The following is a 13957-nucleotide window of genomic DNA, read 5'->3' as shown; positions in this document are numbered from 1 at the left end:
AATCTCTATGTTGTAATTCATTTTGGAGGTGCAACCAATTTTAATTTGTTAATCTGTGAATCCCTTCTTACTAATTCTTAAAATGTTACTTAATTTGCATCAAGTGCAAGTCAGATGGGTTGTAGGCAGAATCTAATAATAACACTGAGCAACTTTATTCAGCATTGTGTTTTTTCTAAATACTCACTCTATCAGGTTTTGAAGTTTGTACATGGTACTAAAGGAATACATTAACAGTGCTTGAAAAATATTTTTAAAAAGTAATCAAAATTTATATTATGTAATATTAGAAATCTGTAACATACTTTCATAAGGAACTGTTGGTTACATATTGTGTCATATTTCCCCAGTTGAATGTGTTTAACATGCAGCAGCGGTGGGGCATGTTTGGTTTGCATTAGCAGTGAGATAATGCAGCGCTAACATGGTGTTAGGAGAGTCAACAGTAAAGCACTGAAGCTGTTATCACTGAGATATAAGCAGTAAATCTGAGGTAGTTAAATGCATCATGTCCTGTGCATAAGGTGGTCATTTGACTGCAGCACACGTATGGAGTACCCCACTACTGTAAATGCATTGGATGACTATTTCGGAAAATCTTTTAACCAAATTGAAACCTTTTTAGGCTATACAGTAAAATACCTGTCTTATAATTGTTCTGATGGGGACAGTCAGTAGAATGTAGAAGCTTCAACAAAGCATTTCATATCGCAAAGATAATAAATCTTTCCCACTTTCCAAATGACTCTGTCTGAAAAAACATCCAACATCAATGAAAGGTCCATCATAAAACTGACAGCTGGCTCATAAATACATTTCCTTGACAGTAACTGAGATATTAACACCTGTTGTTTTACAGCAGAGAACACCAAACCCTATTTTAATGTCTCACACACTGTCCCCCTCACCCGCACAAGCACACATCCCTCCCTATAGAACTTGTTTATGGTTTTCACGTACAGACAGTAGCCTTTAAATCTTACATTAGCCTCTAGCAACCACTGCTTCCTAAAGGTCAGTATGAGAGGGTCCTCAGTAATACCACTGGTGGAAACAGCTGATGTATACTGTGATCTATAATCACTTCACATCTATAAGTGAGTCTGTAAAGGGATTCCTATGTTTGGGCGTGATGCACTGTCCCAGAAGGATGTATAGCCTGCCAGTGTTTTACTGTTGGGGTCAGCAATGAAGAGCAATAGGGGCCCATTGCAGGCTCTTTCTTCTTTTAATTCTAGTCTTAGGGCAAAATGATCCAAATGGAAGTTACTGTGGAGAGTATGAATAGGTGTCTATCCTCAAATAGCAGTAGCCAACATAACCTAAAGAAAGCATTGGTCTTATTTGCTTATTGTTTGTGTTTTTAGATGTTTATTGGGCAAGCTAGATGGGTTACTGTATATATATATGTATATGTATGTATATATGTATATATGGCTAGCTTACATTGAAGTAGTGACTCCACATTCTTTTAAGGCAAAGGATCACATTATTACCTAACAAGGTTACATAACCATTTGCGGTTACATTGAAAAGAAAAAGAAAGTTGTAATAATTTGCCAATGGGAAAGTATATGGACCAGACCTTGGGGCAACGACTCAAACATATATTGAGCCAGAAGTTTAATTTCACTATACCTGAGACCAGGAGGCCATCATACTGTACCTTCACTCAGCAGCTTTGTCCGTGTCTGACAGACAAGCCTTTTCTCTTAATAAGTGAAATCATACTGTATTACAGTAAGTTACAAACATTTCTTAGCTAGACTGCCAAACTCTTATAACTTGATGAGGATGTTGGCTTTCTGTTGGGAAATGCAGCCACAGCCTCAGTCCTTTAGCACACTATGATGGCCAGCATTTAGCCATACAGTTCATATTCAAAACCCTTTCCCTCATCTAGAAACATTTAAAGGTCTGATTACATTTTCAACCAACCCCTGGGCTAACATTAGCTTAATTAGCTAGATAGCCACAGCTACTTATAAGCGACAGTTGTCATTTAATCTGTGAAAATCTGCAGTCTCTGAGTACCAAAAGGTAAGTCTGCTTTCACTGAGATAACCATCATTCATTTCAAACAGCCTAAGTGATGATTGAAGCCTGACAGGTGTAGCAACAGAAACTAAGACAGGTGGTTAATGCGGTTTTCATTTTGCTTATAGAATCAACCGAAAGTGGCTTTACATTACAAACATGTATCGAGGTTTCAGATTAGTGAAAGTGCACCAGTGGTAAAGACGGAGGAGCTCAACACCGTATAATTTGTCATGGATGATGTAGGATAGAGGAATAGTAGATGAGAATTAAAGGTGGAAATTAAAAGTTTAAGAGACAAGAGAGAGAGGGGCAAAGAGAAAGAAGAGGGAAGAGATTGGATCAGAGGAGAAATTAGAGGACACAACAAGGCCCCATGGGTGGAAGGTGTGAGAAAATAAGTTGGAGAAATCAAATGCCTAGAAGGGGGAAGGATGGAGGATTAGAGGAGGGGAGGGGCGAGAAAGGGAGAGCATAAGAAAAGAAGTCATGACTGGAATGAGAGGTGGAGATTTATGATTATTAATAGTAGTGTTTGATTAGCATGAGTGTAGTCAGGAAAACGATATGGACAGAGCTAACATCACTGGCCCCATGCTGAACTGGGCTCCCATTTTTATCCTAAAATAGTTGGAGTGGCTACGTATAAAACAGAAAGGGCAGAGCTTCTGATCTTTCACTGGACGTCCCTTTTGCACCTGGCCCCTGTCCCACCTCAGCCAGTAACCAGGTAAGAAGACAAAGAAAGCTTTTCAGGGTTGTAAAACACTGTCTTTTTGTTTTACAGTGTGGGGTTTTAACATAAAAATGGCCCATTATTGGATAGTGAACAGCTGATATTGACACCAGTAGTTGTAGCCTATACTGATGTGATGTATCGATGAAATAGGGGGAAGTTTAATTCACCTTCTTTTACAAGCTCCTCTACAGAGAGAGATTAGATTTAGATAGAGAAGACAGTACATCAACAAGGTAATTACTTTCTGATAGCCATGCTTTGCTGCCAAAAGAGGAGACACAGGCGTAATTTTGTTGAAGTGCTTACTTGTGATATCTTTCAAGGTCAAATTTTAATTACACCTAATTGAATACAGTCTCACGTCCATGCTGCAGGGTAACTTCAACCATCAAAATGCTGATGTAGTAAAAGATATGAGGCTCCTTTTGAAAATGCACTAATAGTGTGGTTATAGACACCATGCACCATGAATATTTATAGACAGAATGATGCTGCCTCAATTAATTAATAAGGAGGGTGCGTGATATTTTGTTTGTGTGTGACAGTAAAATATGTTTGTGTTATAACTCTCTTAACGCTGGTGCTTTCAGTGAAAGATTAAATGGAATTTACATCTGTAATTTGTTTGGTAATACTTTATGCAAATATGTTGTGTGTCTGAATGCTCAATGTTGCTACATCTCAGATGCGAGCTATTTTAGAAAGTTATTGAAGATACCAAATGGGAGTGTGTAACCATGACAGGGCGTCAAGCACATTTAAAAAAAAAGAAAGAATGACTGTAATATTTGTTAACATCTAGCCTACTGGATGGATTGCTTTGACATTTTCTACAGACATTCATGTTTACCAGAGGATGAATCCTGACTTTGGTTTGGTTTCCTCACAGGAGTCTGACTTTTTTTTTCTTTTAAATGTCTTAGCTTTTGGATGATTTAGGATTTAGAAAAGATGTCCACCATGAGTGTCATTATCAAAATTTTGTCTAATATAATACTGGAGCCTACTTTGTTTTTAGAGCTCTAATAATTATACAATTACCAAAGGCTGATCCTCTCAACATCATTCTTTGAGCATTGTCATTGTGAACACGTTAGCATGCCTTGAGCTTAGTGCCAATTAACAAATGTAAACATTTTAAAGCAACACTATGTAGGATTTGCGGTAGCTACTTGTAGCCTACTCTGGTTGAGAAGAGCAACTGTCTGCTACTGTGTCTTTCCCAGAGAAGCACAGTAGCCTATGTGAATTTGTTGCCGTCACCGGCATCATTACCAGTACCGTTGCCGTCACCGAGCCGTGCTGAGCAAAGCACCAGAGGCTCGAGGGAGGTTGGTCGGCCGTGCAGCCCAGCACAGGGCGGGTGAGAGGAGCAGGGAGCTCACCATGGTGTTCCTACCCGCGCAGGGAAGTTACATTGTGAAATGTCAGCCGACGCAACACCGCTCAGGCTGCAGTGATGGCACCATTTATCCTATTAACCATTATTCTACCACTTCAGTGAGTTTAGAAATATTATTTTAAGGTCGAAAAACTACATAGTGTTGCTTTAAATATGATGATGGTAAAACAAATTCCACCAACATTAGCATAGGCTATAGGACATTTATTGTAGCTCCAAGAAGCCTGTCTTGTTTTTGCACATTCCACAACAAATTAGTTACACTACACTTAAGAAAAACAAGTGATTAAAATAATCTTGTGAAAGAGAAGTGCTGGGAAAAGCAAGTGAAAATATAAATGTGGAATAGCCTACATTTGCTGACTCAGTCACACAGACATTATTCTGAACAGCTATGGACACACACCCGCAGGGCTATTGTTGCCAAGCTGCAACTGTGTGGTTAAGCTATGCTGTGCTGTACCTGTACCAGAGGATTAGACAGTGGACAGTGGTGATAACAGCCGCACGATCCCCAGGCCTCAGCACTGCTTTTATCGAATTTTGTCCGAACATGTGAATTTTGTTTTTGTTTTTGAATCATTGTAATTTCCTCTCCCTGTCAGCAGCTCTATAAAATCAGCAGACTGTGTAATGCACAATGAAAAGCGATAGCTCTGGCTACATTACCATCAAACTTATTAGAAGATCAACTGTGCAGGTCGGTGGCAGATCTGATAGAAAGCTTTTAAGACAGAGGAAAATCTCAAATCTCGAAAATGGCCTGTGAAAGTGGTTTGTCTTCAGATTTACTACAGTTAGAGCAGCTAGATCACATATTTTCATATTATGTGACAAATGAATACATCAAATGTCAGACTGTTACTGCTCCACTATGTTTTTTTAATATTAACCATTCAAATCCACTCATGATACAGAGAGTAAATCTACCATTTCATTGGGAAAAACAACAACGTGAAATATCTCTAAAGTCTATAGCAATAATGTATTCATGGCAGCAGCGCAATCAGTACCCAGAGTCACAGAAGAATAACCTTTCATGACAGCAGATATCCCAATACTGCTTCACAAGTCAGTTTAAACTTCAAACAGCATCAACTGTTTATTATACTTGATGGCTCATTGCAGCATAAAGGGGGAGAACTCAACACACAATGCCATCAAAGCCTGTTTCTGTCAAGGACAAGGGTTCACTGTGGTATCTCTTAACTATCACTCACTCCGTCTGTATGTCAACACACATTCTTCCCACCGTTTCACAGATTCACCAACAGACATAGTACGCACGGTGGTCAAAAAGAGCACAAGCTGCTCGGGTTTCTTGAAATGCAAGTACATTCTTCTTTAAGCCCTCCACCTCTTCACCCAGTCTGCCTGGCATCCTTTGTAACATATATAAACACTTGGATACGCACACGCATATTCACACACTCATGCAGCTGTTACAGTAGACGGAGGAGTTGGCAGTTCTGCACTGTGCTTAGGTTTCCTGCACCATGACTGACCATCAGTGTCTGGGGACTTCCCATGAAGGAAACCCCAGTTTCACAAAGGTCGGCCTCGTGCAGGACGACCATTGACAACCCCCAAAACCCTTGAAGGTCTTTGTTTTCATCAGCTTTACAATAATCCTTGTTTCAGTCACTATGCCAGTCTTCACCATATCTTAAATTGAAAAAATAACTAACAGATAAAAACACCCGGTAACAAGATCACAGATTGGCAATTCCATATTGAAGAATTCAGAGTTTATATCTGGCTTTGTTGCCTGTTTTGTTGCCTCAGCACTCTGCCTCAGTCATGAAAAAGTGGCTTTCTTGTGAATTTAAACAGTGGGTAAATCCACACCTCAGGGACATTCTTTCAAGAGTGTAGAAATCAGTGCAGGGAAGAGTAAGAAGAAAAAAAAAACAAGGACACTGAGGGCGAAACACTTGATCCAGCAAAGATAGTGGTTATAGGCGATGGCTACAACTGAGCAGGAAGTGCAATGCAGCAGCAATGCAGTGCAGCAGATAACCTTGGTGGAGTCTGACTGATGCTTATATCACACTTACTGAAAGTCTGATGGAAAATTTACAAAGAAAAAAAAATGGCCTGCAAAAATACTGACGCCTTGAAAGTTAAAGAACCTTATTGGTTATAATTAGACCGAGCCATTTTACAGCCTGGCCGTACCAAATAATGTTTAAGTGTTTAATCATGTGGATCTGTAAAATACTGACTGCAGGGAGTGTTTTCAAAAGATATACACTGTATATCTACTGGATCAATGGAAGAAACCCCCGAGGGCTGAAGACTAATAAGAAAATACAATCAAAACTCTAAAGCTTTACTCCAGAGAATTACCAGCACGGCCGTATTATCCACTGATCAAACAGGGATTGATTTTCTTGATATTACGTTGATATATTAAAACTTACTTGGAGATCCCTCTAAGTTATTAAATTATCAGCTGAACAGTCGAACCACAATGTCCTATGAATTTCACATTATGTAGCTCGGGTACTAGAGGGGGCTCAAAGCTGAATTGCTCTGATGTACGTACATGTGTGTGTGGAAACGTGCTCCTGTTCTGCCAAATAGATAGAAAATATCCCACAGCTCTTTTTCTGTCTAGAACTGTAAGCTTGGCAAGAAATTGGAGTGTACGACCTCCGTCTCTGAAAGAACTCATTAAATAATCTAAATTCAAATGTAATGACTTGATCCTCCTGCCATGAATCAGCTCACCACAGGTCCTGCAGGTGAGCTCATGACTAGTGCCAGTGCAAGTTTTACATATCCTTTGTCAGAAAACACACAGATTTAAAGGATTAGTTCAACAATTTAGGAAATTTGACTTCACTTCTGTGCTGAGAAAATATGACATGACAGCATATGTCATGTTTACACATTAGTATCAGTCTCCTTATCTAAAGGAAACAAAAAACTACTTCTAACAGGAGAATATGTGGCTTAAGTGAAGCTCTGTGACTTTCCGCCCTGTATGCATTCAAGCATTTAACACAGAGGAAACAAAGCAACTCAGATGGCTCATTGAGATCCAAAGCCTGCAGAGACTGATGTCGGATCAGCACAAAAACGTTACTGGTCGTTATATGCGTGCCTCTAAATAAATCAATGTGGCTTACTTCATACAGTTCCACTGGCGGCAAGCTGACTGAGATACCTCTGTGAATCAATCTTATCCTCCTCATTTCACGGTGAATTGTTTCTTTTCCCCTCAGACACCTCGGTGATAAAAGGTCAGAGAGGGAGGTTGTGCTTTTCTAATGGTAAAAGATTGCCTGTGTGGTCACACAAGTAAAGCAGCGTTCAGTATCGATCTGTGTGTGCAGCAGTATGTTAGTGAAGTAGATAAAGCCCAGCTCATACATCAACTGTGAGCTGTGGTTAACACCGTGTCTCTCTGAAGAGTTTATTCATATATAACACTTTCTATAGATTCTGGTTAGTATGAATTGTGTACTATCAAGCATATGCCACTGTATCACATTAGGTCACAGTGAGTGAATATTGAATATGATATTAATAGATAATACCGTCGAATGCAGCCAATTAAAACAAAGTGTGGCAGGTTATGAGGCAGATGATGTTAGCAGCTACACCGCTTCGAGGCATGATGCAGCAGAGTGGTGAAGCGTGAGCGATGTGTGCGGGTGGAGATGTACGGGCAGCTCAGACTGTATTTCCAACAGTGAGAAGGACAGAGCGATGATATTGGCCAGCTCAGCGTTTTTGTGCAGCACACAGGGAACAACAGCGATGATGATGATGATGATGATGATGATGATGATGGTCCAGAGAGGACGGTGATGCAGTGTCATTACTTTGACCTTTCTGCTAAATGTTTCACAAATCTCCGCTTTGCATCGACATCACACTCCAGGTTAAAAGATTTTTAATCTGTGGAGCGGTGCCTCAGTGGCTCACCTGGTAGAACGCATACCAATTAGCCTCTGCATACCGTCACTGCAGCAGCCCGTGGTTCAAAACCCAGCTCAAAACTATGGTTGCATGTCATCCCCTCTTTTCTCACTGTTCATCCAAATACTCTAAATATGCCAATAATTATATAGTGTTTTACACAGAAAAACGTAGGTGAGTGTGTGTGTGTTTATATATAGTACAATATGTAAGTGTGTAACTGATCCTTGACTGATTATTTAGAGGTTTCCTTCAGAGTATCACAGTGACCACACTGGTATTGAGAACACTTTGTTCCACGCTAAAATATCTTGACAACTATTTGATGCACCGCTATGAAATTTGATGCACATTCACAGCCCTCAGTGAATTACAGTCACTTTCCCTCACTGATCTCCATGCAATCCGGGTTTAATCATAAACTGATCTGTAACTGATCTACACCTTAAGCTTTTTTGAATAGGAAGCAACAACCCACAGCCCAGTGAGTGGTGTGTGTGTGCGTTTAGTTTCGAGGCAAGGTTTCTGTGTGTCAGCCTACTTGAAATAATGTCAGTCCCAAGCAAATCCCTATTAAGGTTTGCCAGACCACAATGAGTAGTTGGGGAAATCAGAGCACCGCATCCTCTAATCCACATGTCACTCATTCCTTCTCTCCACCACGGCTCTCCCTCCGCTCCGTGTGTGTGTTTGTTTAGCTGTGTGGTCAGCATTGTATACATGCTATATAATGTGTGTTTGAAATAGCAACAGTGGTGAGGAGGGCGTCAGTCAAAGTCAGGAGAAGGTGACAACCTCATACGCAGCGATCGGGTTCAGTCGCGCACTCAGGAGGTAAAAAGCCAGCGCGCTGTTAAGTGCCGCGCTCACCTTTCATAGTGTGAGGTACAAGAAGATTTTCTGTCTGGACTGGGCTGACAAACTGAATTCTCCTGTGGTATTTCAGACACAGCAGAACGCTCACACGGCCTGTTAAAGCCCTGCTGACTTGGCCTGTGGCCCCCGAGCCCTGCCATCATCTGTAACGGCTCAGTGATATCATGCAGATCAAATGGAAAACACCGACATGGACACCACACTGGCTGTTGTCTCAATCTGTCCCCAGTGCACTCAAATATTTTCTGTAGTTTTAATAAACCTGACACCATGTCCCATAAAACCTACAAAAGATCTTTTATTTCCTGCTTCTCTCAGTATAGTCTCTCACTTTTTCCACCTCCCTCCCCTCTCTCGCTTTGTCACTCCTTGACTGTCACTAATTCATTTTGTCATTCACCACCTCCTTCTCACATGTCCTGGTTTCCTGCTCCATTTCTAGAGTGTCACCAGTGCAATACGAGAATGTCTCTGAGTTGTTGCTCTGCTCTCCAGCGACCTTGTTTTTAACCTTGTCCCCTCTCTGTCCTTCTCCTCCTTCTTTGTGTCCTTATCTCTTTTCTCCAACAGCCAAGATGGCAATGAGCAGCATCCTCAGCGCTGATGAAATCAAGAAAGCTCTCGATGCATTTGCAGGTAAAAAAAACAAAAAAAAAACAACCTTCCATAGATAAATCAGAGATCTATACATTACCCATGAGCCTTTGTTGTTGTTGGGAACAAAGCACTACAACAAGTCCTGCAGACATAACCATGGAGGCCATACTGACCTCTCATGTGACCTATGGGAGCATTGTAACAGCTGCCATGGTTACAATGATAAACACACCATTATGGTTACAATGACGAACTCAGAGTCATGGTTGTGAAATTATCATGACCTTGTATTGACTCTTGCCCCATAGCAACATCACCTGACCGTCTCTACAGCCACCTTACCCTAAAATGTGGTTCTTCATGGTTCAAACCTTTATTCATAGGCGACTCCACAACTGTAACTTCCTCTCTCCTGACATCAGAGCGACGCAAGTCTAAAGTATTGTTACAGAGAAACATGATCACATCTCCTCATTTCACTGTTAAAGTCCAATGAGACTTTGTCATATTTCTGACTTTGTGATGAGGCTTTTAAATCATCTCTGGTATCTCCTTTTCTTAAATTGTGTTGTATACAGTGTTATGTTCCTATAGAAAAGCATACTAGCCTTACTGTGAGACTGCTATATAAATAAAGTTGATTGGTGTTATTGTTACTAAATTCATCCAAAATCGAACAAATTTAAAAGTGAATTGATTTAAACCTCAGGCTGTCTCATGTTTTTTTCCAACTCCATAATCCTTGGCTTCCAGCAGCACATCATGTAACAGAATTTTAAAGTGTGTTTTGAGGTTTCTTGCCAAAATGCAATGGGAGTTTTTATGTACACACGTTTTCACTCTTGACTTTAAGAACCAGATATTTTATTCATTAGTGATTAAAGAGTTTCATGTCGATAAAGAGCTTCACCTATGAATCAAGTGGTGCTACTTCGGGGTAAATTAATGGGATTGTATAAGGGAGACAAGATACAGGATTAAAGACATGGACAGGCAAAAACTGGTACTAATAACTACTTTCTATAATCCCCTTTACACATACATACCTCTTGTTAGTGCACTTGCATAGGGTAGACAGACAGCAGAGGTAGTTAGACTCAGTGACCTAGAACTGATGGGTCCTCTGGCAAACACATGTTCTCGATCTATAACTGTAACACTCTTTTATTACGAAGCAGCGTTCTTACAATTAATTTCTTTGCCTTTGGGCCTCATCACCCTAATCAACACAGGACCAGAAACTTTCAGCCAATTAGGATGACTTCTAGAGTACTTTCATGCCTCGACTGACTTGTGTTAATGAGAATGAATGATTTCCATATGTGGGATTTCAAACCCATTATCTCTGTATGTGTAATAGAAATATGTGTCTTTAAACAAATGAGCATTTTTGGAAACATTTTGAAGTTTCAAAGTGTTTGCAGACTCTGAAATTCTTTGTGTTCTTGCGTTGTGTGTGCAGTTGCTGACTCCTTTGACCATAAGAAGTTTTTTGAGATGGTGGGACTGAAGGCCAAGTCCTCTGATGATGTGAAGAAGGTCTTCACGGTGCTGGACGCCGACAACAGCGGCTTCATAGAGGAGGAGGAGCTCAAGTGAGACAAACATACAAACAGTCAAACACAGCACAGCAGCAACAAATGATCTCACTGCATTGCTACGTTAGCAGACATTAGCATTGTGTGACGCAGGTCCCCTCTGCTTCTCTGTCTCCAAACAGATTCGTCCTAAAGGGTTTTGCCAAGGATGGCAGGGACCTGACAGACAAAGAAACCAAAGCATTTTTACAAGCAGCCGACAAGGATGGAGACGGCAAGATTGGAGTCGATGGTAAACACCAACATCAAATTCCATTAGTGGGCGTGTCACAAGGTCACGCAAAGAGACACACAGCAGCACAGAGGAGAGAGAGAGAGAGAGAGAGAGAGAGAGAGAGACAGAGAGAGTGAACGCTGGCTCTAAATCAATGTCATTACATCCAGGAGATCTTCCATTGTTGATTTTGATCACTACACCAAAAGAGGCTGAAATTAATTCTTTGCCATCTCAGTTTGGGATAATTGACCTCACTGTTCAGCTGATTGTTCTCTGTCCACATTCATAACCACAAAATCAATCAAATTTCATTCTGAATATGTTTGAGTCTGTCTTGTCTTGTAGAGAGACAGACAGGAAGGTGACACACTGACTTGGCCAATGAAGGGACTGTATGCAAATAACTGTTGTGGGGAGTGGTGTGGTCTGACTGTAAAAACACAACATTCATTCATTCATTCACATTCAGGGTTACTGACAAAACCCCTGGAGTGGAAATACCAATAGCCAAAATTAGGGTAAACATAATAAATGTCCTGTTTACAGCAGCTGCTCTCTGGTTTAGAACCATAAGCTACTAAATGAACAGTTATTACCGCTGTCACTGAATAGCTGAATAACGGTGCACGGACAGCAGCTCTGTGGCTGCACACACACTTCAGTGTGTCTCTTCATTTATTAGCAGGTTGGTTTGTGCCAAATGTGCATTAAATCATAGGTTAAAGCAGAAGTAAGCGGAATGTTTATAAGTCTTAAATAGTTATATCTTCCGAGGGCAATCACTTACATAGAGTGTTTGGTCCGAAACACGGGTCTGTCAGTCACTCTGCTCTGCTGTAAGCCGAGGAGAAAACTTTCCTTGTATCCTACAACCTTTATCCAATGAGGAGAGAGAACGGCATAAAGGGGCGGTCCTCTCTGTGTGTGCAGCCAAGGGATGCGCGTGAATGTGGTGACGTAGGGACGAGGGCGGGGACTGCTAACTCCATCGGCTGACAAGAAGTTAGCCAAAACGACCGGATTGCTTACTTCTGCTTTAAGTGAAATAATTATGGTTTTTGAGACAGACTGCATAAGGAAAAAGAAAACTTTATTGTTCAGGGAGTACACAACACCCTGTTTTAATAACGCTAGAAAGACAAGCAATAAAATATATGAAGATTTAATTACAGTGAAGCTTTCCTCGTCCCAAGCCCCCAACTTTACTTATACTTAACTACTGAGTTTTGTAACTGAAGAGGAGACTAACTTTTACTGTGGTGGATTTTTAAATGTAGCCTACGGAAAATAACTCATATGTTCTGAAATATTTGTGTTTTCATCTTCTCTTGCAGAATTTGCCACCCTGGTGAAAGAATAAAGAGTCACCCAGTGTGACTGACTAGCGCTCCCAGATCCTCTTTAGTCACCGCCACATCCCGACACCCGCTAAGCCACCTTTTTGTCCCTCCCCAGCACCCACACTTCACCATCCGACCCTGATGCCCAGCCCACTAGACTGCAGCTGATTTCCTGCTACACGCACTCCTGTGTGCGACCCCCTCACACCCACACACCCTCAAACACCCCCACAAGCTGTATTCACCCTATTTATTTTATCCTTTTTATACAAACTGTTCTTGTTTCTGTTTATGTATAGAAATAAAACTTGCCTGCAGGAATAAAACTAAACATTTTAAGGCTTAAAAGTAGATATTTACAGAAAACAGAGATTTTAAGAGAAAGACCCTCATTTCCTTATCTCTTTGTTTTTCTTTCCCGACACTTTTCCCTCACCTTCATTCTTCCCTTTCCCCCTTTTTTCCCCCCATTCTTGCCTTCTCTCTGTCAGTTTCGCCTCAGGCATCGTTCCCTTCCTGCATTTGCTCCCCTCTTTCCCCCTCCTACACCATCACCCCTTCCACGCATCTATCTATTCAAATCTATCCATCCATCCCTTTCTCCTCTGGTAATGAGCTGTTGTAAAACATACCAAAAGAAGAAAGAGGTCAAGCTGTGAAAGAATAAAATAAAATGAAGAAAACAAAGCCTCGAGAACACGACTCCTGTGTTAATTCCTCCCTTTGATGTGATTCTCTTATCTGACTCCACACTTTCAAGTCGGGCTCCCCCCTTTCTTCTTCCTTCCTTCCTTTTTCTATTTCGCTGTCACTTCTACTCTTATCAAGCACAACAACTGAGGCATATCTCCAGAGCGGCCTAATAATGTATGAAGCGGTCTACTTTAAAAGGTTTTTGTCTTTTAAGAAGGTCAAAATTATTCATTAGGACTGGCTGTCATCAAAGCTGTAATGGGGGAAAATAAGCTGCATAAAAACAAACTGTGCGGTCACAGATCACTGAGGAGCCTCTTTTTGCCAGCATTTGCTTCAGTCCACATTACATTATGAGTCTAACTGCACTGGAGGAGAAAAGGGAAGAAGGAGGCCATGCTATTCCCCTTGCCAAAGAGTCTTTATTCATATAGCGCCGTGCTAGTTTATCAGAACCATGCTGTCAAGCCATTAGCAGAATTGGATTCACACTGAGGTTCAATTTGGGTTAAATATCCCCAGTGGAGG

At 40.9% G+C, this 13957-nt stretch overlaps 1 protein-coding gene across 2 annotated transcripts in view; it reads left to right on the top strand.

The window, feature by feature from the left end:
- The window catches only part of pvalb6 (parvalbumin 6), a 39343-nt gene extending 25910 nt beyond the window's left edge, over positions 1-13433 (top strand). Inside the window, exons 1-5 of one of the 2 annotated variants that reach the window (XM_085784755.1) lie at positions 2582-2767; positions 9555-9620; positions 11044-11176; positions 11302-11411; positions 12731-13433. In XM_085784755.1, coding sequence (XP_085640881.1) covers positions 9560-9620; positions 11044-11176; positions 11302-11411; positions 12731-12756 — 330 coding nt within the window. In that variant the 5' untranslated portion in view covers positions 2582-2767; positions 9555-9559 and the 3' untranslated portion in view covers positions 12757-13433. Of the gene's footprint in view, positions 1-2581; positions 2768-9554; positions 9621-11043; positions 11177-11301; positions 11412-12730 lie in introns of those variants that run through there. The other variant, XM_085784754.1, reaches the window with a different exon arrangement.
- Positions 13434-13957: the final 524 nt, after the last annotated feature.

This window comes from Trachurus japonicus, chromosome 8 (genome assembly GCF_045865225.1).
Source record: "Trachurus japonicus isolate A0001 chromosome 8, Traja_1.0".
In the NCBI taxonomy this organism is placed as follows: domain Eukaryota; kingdom Metazoa; phylum Chordata; class Actinopteri; order Carangiformes; family Carangidae; genus Trachurus; species Trachurus japonicus.
The sequence above is the reverse complement of the archived record's forward strand: the minus strand, read 5'-3'. Positions and strand labels throughout refer to the sequence as shown.